Here is a 17,795-nt window from a genome sequence, read left to right on the forward strand (position 1 = left end):
GTGTACATTGCATTAGGTGGCGTAGCAACTATAACAAATTGCACTCAGTATGAGTCCTTTAAACTTATTAACTAGGAGTATAAGTTTTGGTTAAACGATGGATGCATAATACTTAGATTTTTTTGTTTGTTTGTTTTATGCCAATACTGCAATTAGAAATTATTCTAATAAGAATATTTTCTAAAAAGGGTGATAAAGCGTTTCATTTCCACCAACTAGTGTCGTAAAAAAGCTCTTCTTGCCAAGTTATACAGCCCCCCCCCTCCCGCTACTAAAGTTCAGCTGCGAATCACACTACGAATATGTTGAATTGGAAACCAGCGTATTAAAATACCATACATTTCATATTACAGATAAATTAACCTTCCACCAGGTGGCTTAAAATATATAACATGATAAAAAGGATCTTAACTCTCCATTCTACCTAATAACGTAAAATAGCATCCGATAGTGAGCAAGTCCTGTAAGACATTCCGCAGTCCAATGGAAAGTGACGAATTAAGGAGGTAATTATCGTTAAAATTTAAAAGTTCAGTTGCATTTAAAATATTAGGATATGTATACAGGGTAAGAAATTATTAATCAATGCTAGTTTTAATAATGACGTATTGCAATTCGTAGGTAGTTTGTTTCATTCACGAGTTAAAAGCTTCCATCCCTATAAAAAATCACTCCCCTAATACGAATCATAACGTAATAATTGTTATGCAAAATTGCACATCAGTTAATAGTACTCTGACTTGAGCTTATTACTGTATCAACTATGATCTCTAGTTTGCATTTCCAAATCTGTCGAAACAACCCATCCGACAGTTGCATGAAATGCGAGCGTCCTTCTCGCAAGACTGCTGAACAGGTCTTGATCGTAGGGGTGGAAGGAGGAGACAAGTTCACGATGAATATTGCAACAGAAAGCTTGCAGTACTCAAACGTAATCCAAAACTGAAATTGAATGCTTTCCCATTGAAGATAACGATTACCGTTATATTATTCAGAGAATTAAGAGTAAAGTGACAAGTGTCTCCTCGACTCTACCTTAAATATGGATAGCTGGTCTTTCCATCTAGTGGAAAGAATCATATAGGAAACTCGCAATTCCACACGTGATTTTTGGTAACACCAACATGTCTCAAAGTACTTCATCTGATTCATTTTTTTCTTTCACTCCTCACTGTCTAAGTTAAGTAATACTGCCCAACTTCGGGTATCAGAATATTTGTTTTTGCCGTAAAGTTTGTTTCAATTTTTCCCCTAAATCATACTTAAAGGCATAATTTAGGGGAAAATTAGTACTGATAAAAATCGGCAAAAAGTTATCTTCGGAACAGTCTAAAATGATAAATGTAATCGGGATATTACACATCCCTCATGAGAAATGATGTGAATAGCATTTTAGATGTTACAACCTTCCTCCCCCCTAATTGAACTGGCCCGATTGAGAATGCATTCGGAAATGCATTCTCAGCCAGCGAATCTATCTCTACCTACACATAAAGTGTCAAACTGAAAGCATTGGAATAAGCAAGGAACATCGTAAATTCCCTCAAACACTAAACCTATGGGTCATTAGTTTGGTGGATTAATCGGGAAAATCTACTCTAGAGGCCAAACATAATTTTCTAAACACCACGGAATGTGCACATCCAAAGAGCAAGCAAGTATTTCTCATTCATAGACTTCTATGGCTGAGAACCCACTTGGGTGGAATATTTTTCTCAAACTAAAATAACCTTGGCATTTTGAATGCCACTCGAAAACATTAAGTGTCCAGACATGGCATACCGACTTACTCAGCTTGTGAACTTAAAATATTTAAACTAATACCGAAATGGATTTTCTGCATCGGAAAATGTTTAGGCTGTGCTTATTTAAGGACATGCCGTGACTTCTCCTCCCACCCACGAACTTAAACGTTGACTGAGACATCAGTTTAGCGCCTTGTAACGTTTCACCTCAGTTAACGATACTAATTTGTCACTGATTTGTGAATTGTACTGCAACTTCGTTCATTGAGCACCTAACTATAGTGAAACGGTGAACAGCGACTCAACCAAAAGTTTTAAGTAATGAAGAATGATCCTAATACCCGCTCTTCGATGTAACGTTTGTCGATTCCTCGCATGCTTCAACTGCAAAAAAAAAAAAAAAAGCTTTTTATGAACAATCAACAAAAAAAAACTCGTCCTTGATACTGCACTGATTTGTGGAATTTCCAACTTTATTCTTAATGCTGCCACTTGCCTACTCTATTTCTGGACTGATGTAGCTCGAGTCTTTCAAAAAAGCCTGTTTTTACAAAATGTATTGGCGTCAAACGCACTCCTCAGTGAAGGTTTAACTTGTCAATTCCCATGTAATGTCTACATAAAAATGTCTTTGAATGAAATTAATAACGGCATTCATAAATTAAATGCCAATATGTAAGCATTAAAATGTCTATTTATCCAGGTATTTCACACTAAGTTTTCTTCATTGAGAGGTAAATGTATAAATAGCTGCATTCAACTATGAGGGATCGATTTGATTACTGTGGTCAATATTATTCATGCCTCTCCTTATAACTAGGGCTGCTTTGTACCGGTTAAACGGTTAAGACTGTTAAATTCGCTGTGTAGCTCAGCATTTACTGTTTGTCCAAATTCTGGTTTAATACCTTTCGAGCCTAAGTGGTACTTTCAGTGTAGACATTGAAAATAAGCAGCGTGCTTAGTTTTACACTAAGCAAGGAAAATTAATTTACGTAATTTCAACAATATAAAAATTGAGTTATAAAAGATAAAAGCAGTCTTCGACCAGAAATTGATTCGCATCAGCTCAACGAAAAGGCAAGGGTGTTACCAAGTTGCCCACTACTGTAAGCAAGTTTGCTCCAATGTAGTTCATCACGAACCATGGGCTCACTGCCCGTTGATGTCTGTTTCACTATCTTCTTCCACCTTTCTTTGTCCAGTGCACAGTGTCGCAGTTTTTGTACACCCATTCCACACCAGTCTTTTATATCGTCTATCCATTCTCTGTATGGTCTATCCCTCCAATGTAGTCAACAAACGTCAATTGAAGTGTGTTGCAGTATTCTGGAAAGGAAATGCTGTGAATGTTCATAGGATCACTTGCTATTTTTGAACAGGGCTGAACTGAAGTATCAAAACCATTAAAATGAATTTCGCAGAATTTAATGAATTTAGCTTATCTTGCGAAGAATCACAGAAAAATGTTTATTTGAATAAAATGTGCCATATGATAAAGTTTATTTGCAATAGAATACTAGATTTAATGAGAAACGTTAAGTGAAATGAACTATATTAAAACATGATCCGCTATATAAAACTAGCGAACGTCCATTTGAGGGACGTTCTTATTTAATTATGCGTTACATGGAGAAAATACTCCACCAGACATTTCGTAATATTGTGGTAGTTTAATGACAGAAGCAAATTATAGAAATTAAATTCTATAATTTAAATCTACCATATTACACCCGGAATGATCTAATCAGTTCGCAGGCTTGTTCAAAAATCAAGTATAAAGCTTTGAAATGAGTGACTGTGGATAGTTAAGAAATGTCCAAGTGACAATTGGATGCGAATGATTTCCGAAATGAAATTATTGGTTAGCCTGTTTCTCTTGTACATTGCTTTCAAACCTTGGCATCCTACAAATCGAATCGCTGCCATTTTTGATAAGCGATCAGTCCTTTGGTAACATTCCATCGGGTTGCTCACCTCAGCCAGTGTTAATGTTCCAGCATCTTCAGACAAACGGAATATTACCTCAGTTCTAACACTACACATATGCTAGTGTGGGAGCGCGTAATAAAATTTTAATTTCTTCTGTTGGTTCTCACATGTGAGACATTCAGTTTCATGTAAAAATTAAAGTTGCAGTAAACTAGGACGCGGTTCGTATTCTAATGCGCTATTTTATAATCATTAAAAATGTGGTGCAGTTGATTCGCATATCAACAGGGTGTACAGCGCTAATGATGCGATGATCCTTTCTAACAAACGAATCATTAAAAGGGTGACTTTACTGCAACTTACGCAATTCCAGTCTTGCACAATATTAGATAATCTAAAAATGCCATTTGCGTGCGTTTTAATGTAGATAGCGTTCATTATAACTACGTTTTGAGCTACAGCACTGTCTTTCATATGCTTTGCTATCATTCAAGGCGTTTTCCCTAAATCTTCACATCAAAACTCGCCAGACTAAAATATGCATGTGCGTTTTCTCTTCCAAGAAAGTCTTTCACAATGTTGAATGTTTCACGTGGATCTAATCTTTAGGAAAGTTTCTTCCCTTCTAACTTCCGGACTTCAATCTATTCCTTTAAGTCGAACCTTCATGGGAACAATGGAAATAAAAGCACGTAACTGTTTTGGTTTAACAGTAGTACGGTGTATTCTACTGGATGACCCTTTTATTAAGATTGCACACCTAATTTGAGGACAAATATCTTACTGTGCTGTGGAGGGCATATTTAGTTTTAATCATATGGAGTGTTTGGAAAGCTAGCATTTAACTAGCTTCGGACTTCTATTTCATGTTAATGAAAACCCAAGTTGTTGATATGGGCTCGATTTAAATGTAGGTGGTTTTCGAATAGTAATTGAACACCCGTCATAATGAATGCATATTTCAAAATATGCAGTTTTAATTTTAAAATACCTTTTTGAATTAAGATTACTGCACTTGAGAATAGTTTAATCTCCAGCTTCAGTGCATTCTTTTATGCTGATCTCAAAGCAGCAACGGGAATCATTAACATTTTCTCTAGAAAAATGCACAAAGTACGAAACGTGCTGCATCTTCACTCGCAACGAGAATGCGAAATGAAAGCAACTTCTGATTTAAGTTACTTTTGAAACAGTTTGGAAAAGTATGCTCCATGGAAAATTACAGCCTGTGCAGCGTTGCGATTACTACCATGACCAGATTTGCTGAAGTTATTAGGTTTGATTCTTCTGACTGCTTGGAGCTGATTCCATAGTCCGTGGCGTGGCGAAAGAGGCGCCCGTCACGGGCGCAACTAGGTTTGGGGCGCAAAACGTTAAATATAAAAGTCCGTTATTTTGAATTTCGGTAATACGCCGCTTTAGACACGCAAATTCTGCAACTCATTTTGATGGGGTTAATAGTAAGTATTTAACATATTGCATTTAGTAAAATTTAACTTGCTGCATTTAAATTTTTCAAACTTTTTGTCATTTTTGGGTTAGGGAGGACGTTAGCCACTTGCCATAGGCGCTTCATACCCTCGTTACTGTATGTCCACAATAAATCCATCTTTGATACAACCAAGTGTGGTTCTCGAATTTTAGGTTTTAATCTCTTCATTCAGCAAAATCCACCATAGAACAAGCAGGAGTATAAAATTAATAGCAATTAGGATTGGAAAATGCAGCCTTTGCTCTAACGTTTCTGGAACAAATCTTAATATTGACGAGAGGTGAAACAGCTGTCAGACATATTGGCTAAAAATTAACGCTGCTTAATCTTTTTTGAGGAAAGAAACTGTATTTAGGGTTCTCCAGAGCTGTAAGAATTGTTTTTCAGGTTACTCTTTGAAACCTGAAAGCCAATGAAATTATTTGGTTCTATACAATTCCTTGACCATCAAGCAGTTAAATTCCTTTTTTATTGGTATTCTCCGGTGAGTTGGACATCTCTTTCATTCCAAGTTCTGTAGAATGCGTATTATCTACAGAATTAGAAGCATTCACTAATTTTCACAGCACTTTATTCATTTAACATTCTAGATCCAAGATGTTTTAGAACATCGCCAGATTTTTATTCTGGGGATATTTCCAGGTTGAATTATAAGCATTTAATGCAGTCCGTATATTTTTTGCTTGCACCTAAAGGGTGTATTAATTTTGCAGATGCGTGTTCACGCGAACGGTTTTCCTATCTGTATTAGTGAAACTTCTGTTGAGAAAGGCTAACTTGCAAGTAGTTGGAACGCCCTGTTGATTCCTTGCCTCTATTGGATTTGAATACTTTCCATCAGAAAGTGTCGCGAGTTCCGTCTGAGCGAACTTCCTATTTTAGTAATTCATAATACTAACCAGAGAAGTCAAGGAATCATCGAAGCGTTAAATCTGAACTACGCAAGAACTAAATACTTTTCTCCCTCCTTGCCGTTAGCGAATAAACGGCAAATGCGAAATTTATTCGCCGATTAAAATCAAACTAGGAATTAGCCCTGTTTTGATCACGAAAATCTAAAGCTATCTACAGCGTTGAATCTAATTTTAACTACTTTAATGAGTTAGAACAGGGGTTCTCAAACTTTGTACCACATAAATAAGAATCAAATATGTACCACCATAAAAGCATGATCATATATGTACTACCTTCCTGAAAATTTAGGAAATTTTCAGGAAAGTAGGAATGAAAATTATTAGCAAGTCCTATGCAGTGTTTTTTCTATATCTTCAATTAGTTGTTCATTCAGTGACAGATCATTTTCATGGAGATGCTCTTCTAATATAGCAATTTTCTTCCTTTTCACGTCCTTAATGTATTCTAGTTTTTTCACAGCTGCATTTATTTTGTCATACAGTAAAGATAGTTAGTTTGGAACCTTCTAAACTAGAATTCAGTTTTCCAAAAGTATCGGCCAAATACGCTAAACATGATAAATTCTTGAAACAGTCTACTCGTTACAATATTAAAACATTTTTCTGAACATTTATTTAAATTTCGTGTAAAAATTTTACCACCAAAAATAACGTAATGTACCACAATTTGAGAAACAATGAGCTAGAATGTAATCTTTAAGAAACTTATTCTTGATCTGGTTGGATCTATTAGAATGCGATCCCAGCCAGGTGCACTTGCATATTAGTTTCGCTGTTTTCTGAATAACTTGCACTATCAACTGGTATTAAATCATAAATCCTGCTTCATTTTTTAGTAAAAAAAAAGCAAGGTTGTACTAGCATTACATACTGATATGAAGAAAATTACTGAAATCTTCTAAAAATTTAGTTTTGAAGATTTTCGTTTACCTCGGTACTAATAAAAATATCCCTGTATATCAAGATAATACGAAGCTACTCTTAAATTCCCAAAACACTCGGTTTGGTACTTGGAATCCGGCATTTCATGAGGACAAATTCTCATCTGTTAGTCTAGTTCCCCCTCCCCCGTTCATTGCGTTCTGTGGATTATTTAAGTGTTCATTACTAAACGAAGTCGCTTCGGTGAGCTTCGTATAAACCAGAAGAGGGTATTCAATGATTCCATTCATTGAGACGAAAATGATTTGTTTTTGAGTTATGCTTATAAGCTCCCATTTCGCTTATAATAAACATCAGTTTAGTATTCCTGAGCATTTTTTATAAACCGAAAATGCTTCCAACCACTTCGAGTGAACAGAGGACAAAGTTAATATTTAAATAAATTTAGCCGTTAGCAACAGTAACAACTTCGTGAACTATGATAGTACGTATCTCGATATATGAACTAATTTTATTCCGAGGTACGATATACTAAGATCTATATATCACCAAGCTCATGGCTGTGCAACTTAAGCAATAATATAGAGAATGCTCACTTAATATCAGCACATTAATCAGAATATGCACACTATCATAGCATCTTAATCTATAAGCCTCCCCTTGTAGAATGGCCACCTGAAGTATTTTCCACATCCTACTATTTACATAGGAGATTTTAACAGCCATCGCACCATGTGGAATTACAATAATGATAGAAATGAAGCATTAACTGGGCTGAGCAAAACAATCTTAGCTTAATATTTGATGCAAAGGATCAAGTATATTCCATGCCGCAGCCTTAAATGTTCTTAAAAGGAACCTTTTAAGGCTGCGGCATGGAAAAGGGAATATAACCCAGACCTCCTGCTTTATTACACAAAACTTGCGAAATCAGCCGGTAAACACAAGACATGTCCTTGATTTTCCAGTATTGGTAGAAATATAAATAATACGGTCCATTCCATGACCAAGATGGAATTTTTGAAAAGTGTAGTGGCAGGATTTTTCACAAGAACTGGATAAAATAGTATAATGGATACCTCCTGTGAATGAACTCTACAACAGATTCATTGGAGCAGTCATATCAACAGCAAAGAAGTATATTCCAAGGGGTTTCTGAAAGGAATACATAACTGGCTGGAATAATGACTGTGAAGAGCTATACCAAATCTACTTAAAATCTGGCGACTGTAATATAGCTGACGAATTACTCCAGACGCTTGATGAGCGCAGAGAAAAATGTATAAACTACAGAGGACTTAGACTTTAGAAAAGCATGGAGCCTATTAAAGAAGTTAGGTGGAAGTAACTCAATCACTCGTGAATATCCTTTGACTCCAGATCGAATTGACTATCGAATAACCTCCGTCTAGAGCCCCTCGAAATCAACACGCACGGGAGGTTAAACCACTCAAACTTGCGACAAAGTGCAGATGGCAGTTCCCAATTTTCAAGAGAATTTACTACAGACGAAATAACTGAGGCCTTAAAGGAGGTGAAAACCGATAAAACTTCAGGCTTTAGTGTTCACCCTGAATTCTTGGTAAACCGTAGAAAAAATACTCGTCAATTGCTAACAAGATTCTTTTCTCTCGCATTTTAAGGACTGGATGCTTCGAACGGCCTATAAGAACCAAAATAATAGCTATATTAAAAAGCGACAAGCCTCCATAATCGGAGCTATCGCACAATTGCGCTCATTTGCTGTTATAAGATCCTCGAGACTCTTTAACAAAATTCAGCCAAAAATATCTGAAGTTATCCCCGTTTGAGCAAACAGGCTTCAGGACTATTTGTACGGACCAACTACTAAGCCTTGCTACCCCTATCGAAGCAGGCATCCAGAGATGTTTGAAAACTATTTTGACCTTACTGCTGCATGCAACACGGTATGGAAAGAGAAGATGCTATATAAGCTGATACAAGGCATACCATGCCAATCCATCATACGACTTTTACCAATAAGTCGTATGATGGATGGATTAACATGGTTTCTGACAGTTTTTACCATGTGGTACTAGGAAACAAGCTGAGAAAGCTGAACAATGGACTCCCACAGGGCTCACCATTAGTACCAATCTTATTCAACTTATATACATCTGATCTATCGACAACTAGGTCAAAAAATTTTGCTTATGCTGATGATATAGCCCTTGCCATCCAACACAAGAACATTGAAGTAACTGAAGATATTCTCACAAATGACCTTTAGAACCATTGGGAATATTTTCATAAATGGAGACAACACCAAATTGGCAAATAGGAAACTTCAGGTCAGCTTTAACAATGCTACAGCACCAATTTTTCCTAAATATTTGGGTGTTATCTTGATAGAACACTATCTCAAAAGATATCTGGAGAATCTCTCCTTAAAGATCAGAACCCGTAATAACATACAAAAACTGTGGTTCTACATGGACTTCTTCTGCTATTACACTGCGATACTCCACGTTGGCCTTAGTCTACTCTGCGGCAGAATATTGTTCACCAGTATGGCTAAACAGTCCTCATATCAAAACAATTGACACGCAAATAAATGCAGCAATGAGGACAATAACAAGTTGTGTCAAATCCACTCCTCTCTACTGGCTTCCAATTTTGAGCAATATTGCACCACCGAACCTGCGCAGACAAAATTCTCTAGTAAAAGAATACAAAAAAATAAACGGCAATCACCTGTTGCCGATACACGAAGACCTCCCATATATAAATATGAATCGCCTTAAATCACGACGGCCTCCACTAATACTGGCTGAAGAACAAGTAAATATCAATTTCAATGTTAATTCGAAATGGCTAGAAATTTAGAAAATTCGCCACCAGACTTAAACAAGTATATCCTTCACAACCAAAATCCGAAAGGGATTGAGCTTCCATTTCGTCTATGGAAAAGCCTAAATAGGATACACGCAGGACAAGGTATCTGCGCAGACAGCTTACACAAGTGGGGCAGATCACCTACACCCCAATGCGACTGTGGGCCATAAACCAAATCATCTGTCACATTATGGAGGACTGCAGCATAAGAGCCTACCCTGGTGACCCGAGACTTTTTTGAGGCAGATACTTCAGGTCCTGATTGGCTATCTGAACTAGACTTAAAATTTTACTTTTTTTTACCTGATATTTGTATGTGTGCATTGCTTGTCTCATTTTTATTGTCTGCGTAAATATGTATTTATATATTCTGATGTAATGTCTTGATTATGCCATATGCTAAATACATTATTTTCAGACCTTTTTTAGTTATCTAAATAGTTGCTACAAGTCATATCTATACACTAAAACTTATCGTAGTAATAAAACTTGGTTAAGTTTTCTTGTACTTCCGGTGAAAATATTAAATGTCTTGCTTTTTCAAAATTTTAATGTCTCTTGTATGAATTTTAATAATTTCAAGAATTACATGAAAGGTTTCTAATTATAGGAGTGTTCTACACAGGAGTCCCAATGTAATAGCTCCCACTGAAGATCTCGTGCCCTTCGAGAGCAATTCTCCTGAGGAAATACCAAAAAAGCCTTGGGAATGGGAAACAGTTAACAACTTCTGCCAAAAAACAGTAATAAAAGTTACTCATGCGGTTGTCTTATGTGGAATGATTACATTTCCTGCTTTCTCTTTCTTCAGTGAGGACGCTATTTACATCGCAAGTGCAACTGCAATTTTCATTGCAATGGCTGTGCTGCATGCTTATTTCATATACACCTTTTACTTTCGTAGTTCTAACGAAGACGTGCATCCTTTTGTGCGTCGATTAATTAACTGCTTCAATTTTCTTAGGGGTGTTTCGAAGAAAGAAAATGCTCAGCCAGTAACGGCTCTAGAACCAGAAAGTAGAGTTGACGACTCCGACACTTCTGATAATGAATTAATAGACAGCTCGAAATTACACGACAGAGAAAGAAAGCGATCTGCTCTCGAGGAATATCCATATCCCCTTCACGCTCACAGTTCATTGGAGGAATGGAAAGATGACGAAGCAATATATAAATCAAAATATCCACAGCAACGATCGTCGGATACAGATATTCTAGAAGCAATGGAACAGCTTTGTGTTTCAGATCCAGATCAACAAATCCCTCTTCAACAGGGTGAAAGCAGTAAAGATCGGTCTGGACACTCGCATTCAACATCGCCAAGGAAAATAAATGTTACTGCAGATATCACTCAACTGCCACCCCCAAAGACGCTTCTGGAGACTGAATTTTAAAGTCAAATCGATAGTTTGAAATTTTGTTCAATTTTAAGTTCTTTTTAATGTAATCTTTTCAGATTAAGACATTAAACGTTTTAAAATTTCAAATGTGTACTGTTCTTCGCATATCTATCTCAGTACCTGCGTAGTTCACTCCGAGAATAAGAGCAAAGCACTCCAAAGCCACATTCCCATTATTACATACTTCATATTATAGAATTAAACCTGCAGATACATTTTTAACTTGGTTAAAATTAACTCTGATTTCATGCCTACGAGAGACTATTTTCTAAGGTTCTGTAATACCGCGACCTCGTATAAAGTCAGAAGATTTGCAGCATCATGTGCACCGCTAGAAGCCTAAAGAAAACTTAATATCAATTAACTATTACAATCAAGCTTTTCACTTCTAATTAAACCAGCTTATTCATGTTTCTCTTCCATAAGTTTAGGGCCAGATAGGGGTTGTCGGATAATTGTCTTAAAATAGCTGATGTTTAAGGGAATCTAGGTTATGTAGACCTGAAAAAAAAAAATGAGCTTAAAACAAGTGTTCAAAACGCTGTAAATTATAAACAAGCCATTTTGTATAAAAGATGATGCCTTTTATACAAAATGATGCCTACAACACTTCGAAAGAAGATTTAACAGCGTTGACTTTGAGAGGGCTAAATGTAGAAAACTCCATCGCATATGCCTTCTGGTGCTAAATGACTATTAGAAACTTTGCAACCATATCTTTCACAAATTTTAGTATATCGCCTATACTAAATGACAAATCGGCTCCATTACCTGAAACATTATTTCTGTTGGGAAAATTGAGTAAAATCTTGGTCTTGCATACCAGAAAGGCTTATGGTTTTGCTGCAATCCCAATTAACGTATCTTTTACACTATATTTGCTTGCTAGAATCCATCCTAAAGCACGGAAGCAAGCCATTTCTAAAGTCGATAGTTCGAAGGTACACCTGTCACCTTTTGGTATTTAAAGTAATGAAAGTCTAAGCAGCTTCGATGCTTAGTAATCATCGATTTTGACAAGATGTATAGATCTTGCCTATATATTGCTGGATAAGTGCATCCAAATGTTTCTGCACTAACCTGTGGTACTTAATTTCAGACATTTGAGAGGTGATTCTCAGAAAATAACCATTTATTGTTAAACTTTTTTAATTGGATATTTTCTTTTGCGGTATGTTTACTGTGTGTAATGGTTGAATATGTTCTCCACTTTTCAATGCTGATGTTTCCCAAGGCATATTTCACTCCTCTTATATAAATGACTTCAAACCCCTGTTTAATTGAGCTGATCGTGCTTGTATGCAACTATATTACTCAACTCGAGCTTTAAATATCTACAGCAAGTGATGCTAAACACAGCTCAAATCTTGCAATTGGAAGAAGTCTTCGTCGTAAATTTAATGCTATTTTTTCTTGCAAATTGGGTCTTATGTTACCTTTCTTTACAATACTCAACTTAGTGATCTCGTCTCGGACCGACTATACCTTTCTTGGTACGTGACTAGCACATCTCCAGTATTCCCGGCTTCCTTACTTTTAAGCTTTCCAGTTAGCTACTCTATACAGCTCCGCTCACATTTGGCGGCACCTAAAACCTTAATTCTTGAAGCAACTCGGAAGGGAATAGTTTCATTCAATTTTCAGCTGATATCTTAAGATCATCAGTTCTTTTCCACTTACACGGGAGCCCGATTCTTCTAAAACTACATCTGCCGAACATTTCTTTTACACTAAAACTGACTCGCCGAACCAGGTACTTTCAGTCGTATATTTGATTCCATGTATTAACTCTAGATATTAAAGTATTAACTGCTTACTCTCTTCTGCCTACGCAATCTGTTTGCCATTGGCCTTACTATTCTGTATGGCAGTGATTATAAAATAAAAATCCAGCACTAAATTGCTGTAAAGTCTTGTATGGAAAGCCCTCCATTATCAATGGAAAACTTATAACCAAGAGACCTCCCAGCAAGTTGGGAACTCATCGAGGAAGGCATGCATTGCGCCAACTCTCATACCTGTCCTTGAATTTATTCGCGCTGCTTGCGCATACACGTCCAACGGCAATGCATTCCAATTACGCACCACCGAGGTAAAATCTAGCCCTCATTCCCTTGACAGCATTCGTTCTCAACTTTCAAAGATGCCCTGGTGTCCTTTCCCATCCTACACAAAATTTCATTTACTGAAATTATGTTTAACCCTTCCAGAAGCTTTAAGCCTCAATTATATCACCTCTTTCTAGTGTTCAAAGGAAGTCTTATCAAGGCCTTATATAGAGGCAAAAAGATTTACTTATCTTTACAAGTTAAGGCTCATTTTAGCGTTGCATTTCTGAGTTCTTAGTAACACTTATTTAACCAGATTTTAGTAAAAATATCAATTATGAAATTAAGCAAGTGGGTTGAGTTGGATATTTTCACTTCAAAACAGACCAAAACTACATCGCAATTTACTCATTGGTATCAGTTCTATAGGTTCGAACCTTTTTTGTATAGTGAATACAAAACTATTAAAAGAGCAACTTAAATCAGATATTTCAGAAATAGGTAAAATTAGAACTAAGACTGACTAAAAGGAAGCTTTAGGATTCAACACTGTCGGCATTCAAAACGAACTAATCAAAGGTGATGTGATCACTCAAACTGAACGGCTGAGGTAATTCTAGTAAAAGGTTATTTATAATAGGAAAAGATTCTGAGGGATATTACCTTTAGGAAAAATATGGATAGGAAGCTAGTCATAGTACTTGATTATGTACTGTCAGTGTAATCCTGTACCTACTATGAATATGATGAAAGGAATTTCAGGTTTTTAACCGAGCTTTTTCAAAAATTATGCGTGAACCTTTTGTAAGGACGTTTCAACTGAAGGTGAAATAGTTGGTCGCATACGAAGGTGGAAGGACATTTTACGGTCAGAAGAAATCCTGCAGATCAGACTAAGACAGTGTTTCATTTTTATTTGTAATATTGCCGTAATTCCAAACAGTAACCCAATCGAAAGATTAATGCATAACACGTCCGTTTCAAACCGGATTAGATTCAGTTTCAAACCGGTTCTAATTTTCAATCGTTATCCGCTCACACAAAGGGATTGGCAAAGGTCGGCATTCCCGTTTCTTCGTAAAAAAAAAAGGAACAAAAAAAATTATCACAATACATTTGCATGAAACTTACGATTTACAATTCCAACGTCAATCATATCGCCAAGAAGTCAAAATTCAATGTGAGTGTTGAATGGTAATGAAAGTTTACGTGAAACAACGTAATTTTCATGGAAGCTCCACCCAAAGAGTGGACTAATCCCTTTAATATTTTGAGTGTTTTAATTGCCATTTTGATTTTGCTCATTTTCCTACGCTACCTAATTAGTGTTAGTGATTCGCGATAATGCATTGATTTTTTTCAGTTGAAATCCCTGCAAAGAATGCACCCCATCGGTGTCATGAGTGGGCTTAAGGGTTTATGACCCGAAACCTCGTAGAGACTAAATGTGGAATTTTAAGCTCCCAGTAAGCAGAGTGATCGTGTATATACCATCAAAGAAGTTCATCTACTGTCTAAAACTAATTAGTTTGTGGAGACGCGAGTTACTTAAAATTTGCTCCTTGCTCAAAGAGTTGAGTAGGGAGCAAGCTTTAAGATTTGCGTGTGTAAATGCAAATACTGCATTTGTAATATAGATATTGACATTCGAAATAGGAATTCCTGCATTTACTGAACTTGGTAAGTGTATTTTGTGAATAATCTGGAAAGGTCGGTCTGGTGGTGGGGGAACGATTAGCGTATCTACCCAACAGGCTGCTTGCTTGAACTACTATGGTGATGTTTCATTCTTTTATGGTGATTGTTTCATTCTTTAGTGGGAAATGAATTTCCCACTAAAGAATGAAACAATCACCATAAAAGAATGAAACATCAATCGCCAATTGTTTGCCCAATATGAAACCACCGCCCCACTTTTTGGAGGCATAAAGCGGCTTCAAGTTTTCATGTATGGTTTTCAGACTACATGTAAAAAAAACGATAAAAATAAACATTTTTAGCTAGCTTGCGATACGACTACGTTCGAACCGCAGGTAGGCAAAGGTCTATTCATTATAGGCCTTATATATAATTACATAAATGTTTATTCGTTATAGGCATTAATGCGAAATCCAAATAATCTGAGTTGCAGAAAAGTTCGTGTTCTGGTCTAATTTGGCTTTATATTAAAACAGCATAAAATTACGGTGTTTTGGATCTTAATTATTAAGAACATTCTAATCGCTTCTGTTGAGTGATGAACTGTTTTCAGAATGCGTCGTGTCACAGCGCAAGAGGTCATCTCACGAAACCGTGCAGTTTGTCTAAAAGTATGCATTCATTCTCAGTTCAGGTTAGAAGAGCATAACAGAAGCTGCAACTGCCCAAGTCTTAACTCTGGTGTTAATTAAAATACGGCAATCGTTGGAAATTTACCGGAGTTTCTCGGATGGAAAACGTTTATTCACGCAAGCAATGTATTATAATTGCACTTTATAATGAAACTAAACCTGTTAAAGATACTCGGTGGTTGCGTTGTCATGAGCATTTGCTGCATATTAATGCGGAATATTTATCAAGAAGATTGTATGTTAATCATTTTACTACCCTTGGTCCCTTCGAATGTGTTTGATTTCATGGTCTTTTATTTTGAGTGCGCGCGCTCTTTCTCCCCAAATCACGTAATGTGGGAGAGACCTGGAACGGCCTGGTGATTACTCACGACATCAAGGCAAACATCGTCAAAGAGCATACAAACTTCATTTATTAATGGGACTGTAAACCCATTAGAGGTAAACTTCTATTTTAGTACTGCTGGTGTGATATGAATTTAAATACACAACTTCAACTCCAAATCGGTTTCAGATCAAGGTGTTGGTAAGCTTTTAAGTTGGCGAGAACATAAAAGTTTACGATAATACGCTCGACTCAGCTTTATTTCTTCTAGCGTAGCATAAAAATGAATAAATAACATGCTACATAAACATGGTTGCATAACAAATTTACGCTTTGGCCGACTCCTTCCTCGAACTGATACTACTCACTAGCAAAATTTTCTGTCGGGGCATAGCAAATCGCATTGAAAGGGTGGTTGGCGAAAATATTCGCGACTTCAACTCACCAAAGATGAAAAATAGTGCTTTATACACACACAAGGGGACTACGGTGTCCAACCCCCTACGGACTGGTAGGCCAGTTCTCCTCGAATTTTGAAGACGCGAAAGGGGAGTTCTGGCGCCCACTCAGAGTTCCGGACTGATAGGTCGGTTCTCCTTGAATTCTGATGACTCGAATTTTCGAAAAAAACGTTTTGAAACTCGGGGGAATAAAAAAAAAACGTTTTGAAACAAAAAGGCTTATTTTACATCTAGGGTAGAAATATATTTCATTAGGTTCAGAGGTTCTCTGAACTTCTGATCTTAATACCGCAATCAGTGGATTTAGGTGCGAAAGGAGATGTATCCTTTCTTTTATTAAATGGATGTTGATAGTAAGTGACGAACAAACGTTATATTATTTATTACTAAATAGATTCATCTACTTATTTCGTATCAAATTACACCAGTAAGTAGCTGTTCAACTTAAGTGTCTATTTTAATCTTTAAATTCTCATTTGTTTATAAATAAAAGAACGAAACGGAACTGTTCATGATAATGAAATCTCAGCAGTCCTTGCATAAAGCTATAGAAAGAATTACTCTTCGCTAAAAAGCTAGAAATAAGTTCAGTGGTATTTCACGGGTCAAACGAATTCTGGCACATCTGAAATCAAGGCCTTCGTAAATGATAGACGCGATTATGATTCCCAAAGAAGACCAGTTTTAGATTGTTGCATACAGAAAACATTTTGTTTCGAAAACTTAATAGGTAAAACTCAACCTCACGGACAGTGCCTATTAATAGGTACCACACAATTTCAGCTTTTAATAATGAGACTAAAGCTATTTACATTTAGAATTAAAAAAATAAAAGCACCACAGAAGCACTATTAGAGGTGCCACTGGATCTCCCTAGGAATCTCTCTATCGTTGAAGTAATTTCTTGGAAAATGTTTCGGAATTCTAAATATTCATGCAGTTTATTATACATGAACTTTCATTAATGTTGCATCCTGGAGTGCTGCTCTTTCTCTCCACACCTCTGAGACGACTGACCATCGAAATGGCTGCGATGTCGACATAGACACAATTCTTTTGAATGAGACATCAAATTGTGCATTAGTTGTTCCTAAGCTTGGTATCATGATTAGCGTTCATAGAATATTTTTGACCAATCGTTTCGCATAGTTTTTGTTGTAAGAACGGTTGTACTCAACCTTCTGTTGGTTTAAAATATTTTCAATAAATTCCTTGACGTTGACGTACAGATCGATGTTTTCGAGTTAACTATATGCCGAAATCTGCACTTCTTAGTTCGATCGACTATCATATATATCATCTATATGATGCACTAGTACGTACTATCAGTGGCCTTTACTCTGTATACTTAAAGAACATTACACAATTTAATTAGAAAGTGTCGCAAAATTCATTTTCATTTTTCATTCA

The 17,795-nt window shown here is 36.4% G+C and overlaps 1 protein-coding gene across 1 annotated transcript; it reads left to right on the forward strand.

Annotated features, from left to right (window-relative positions):
- Window positions 1–450: 450 nt before the first annotated feature.
- Window positions 451–11,301, forward strand: LOC150101299 (uncharacterized). Its single transcript, XM_090400921.1, has 2 exons — window positions 451–506; window positions 10,432–11,301. The coding sequence occupies exons 1-2, from the start codon at window positions 484–486 to the stop codon at window positions 11,213–11,215; spliced, it is 807 nt and encodes a 268-aa protein (XP_090257047.1). The 5' UTR covers window positions 451–483; the 3' UTR covers window positions 11,216–11,301.
- The last annotated feature ends 6,494 nt before the right edge of the window (window positions 11,302–17,795 follow it).

Source organism: Typopeltis vanoorti, chromosome 11 (genome assembly GCF_054136105.1).
Source record: "Typopeltis vanoorti isolate ZY-2024b chromosome 11, IOZ_Tvanoo_1.0, whole genome shotgun sequence".
Lineage (NCBI taxonomy): Eukaryota > Metazoa > Arthropoda > Arachnida > Uropygi > Thelyphonidae > Typopeltis > Typopeltis vanoorti.

Excerpts from the sequence above, each read along its gene's own strand:
- LOC150101299 (XM_090400921.1), top strand. The coding sequence starts at position 484 with ATGGAAAGTGACGAATTAAGGAG. Across the intron at positions 507-10,431 it reads GAAAGTGACGAATTAAGGAG|GAGTGTTCTACACAGGAGTC; the intron begins GTAATTATCGTT and ends TTCTAATTATAG.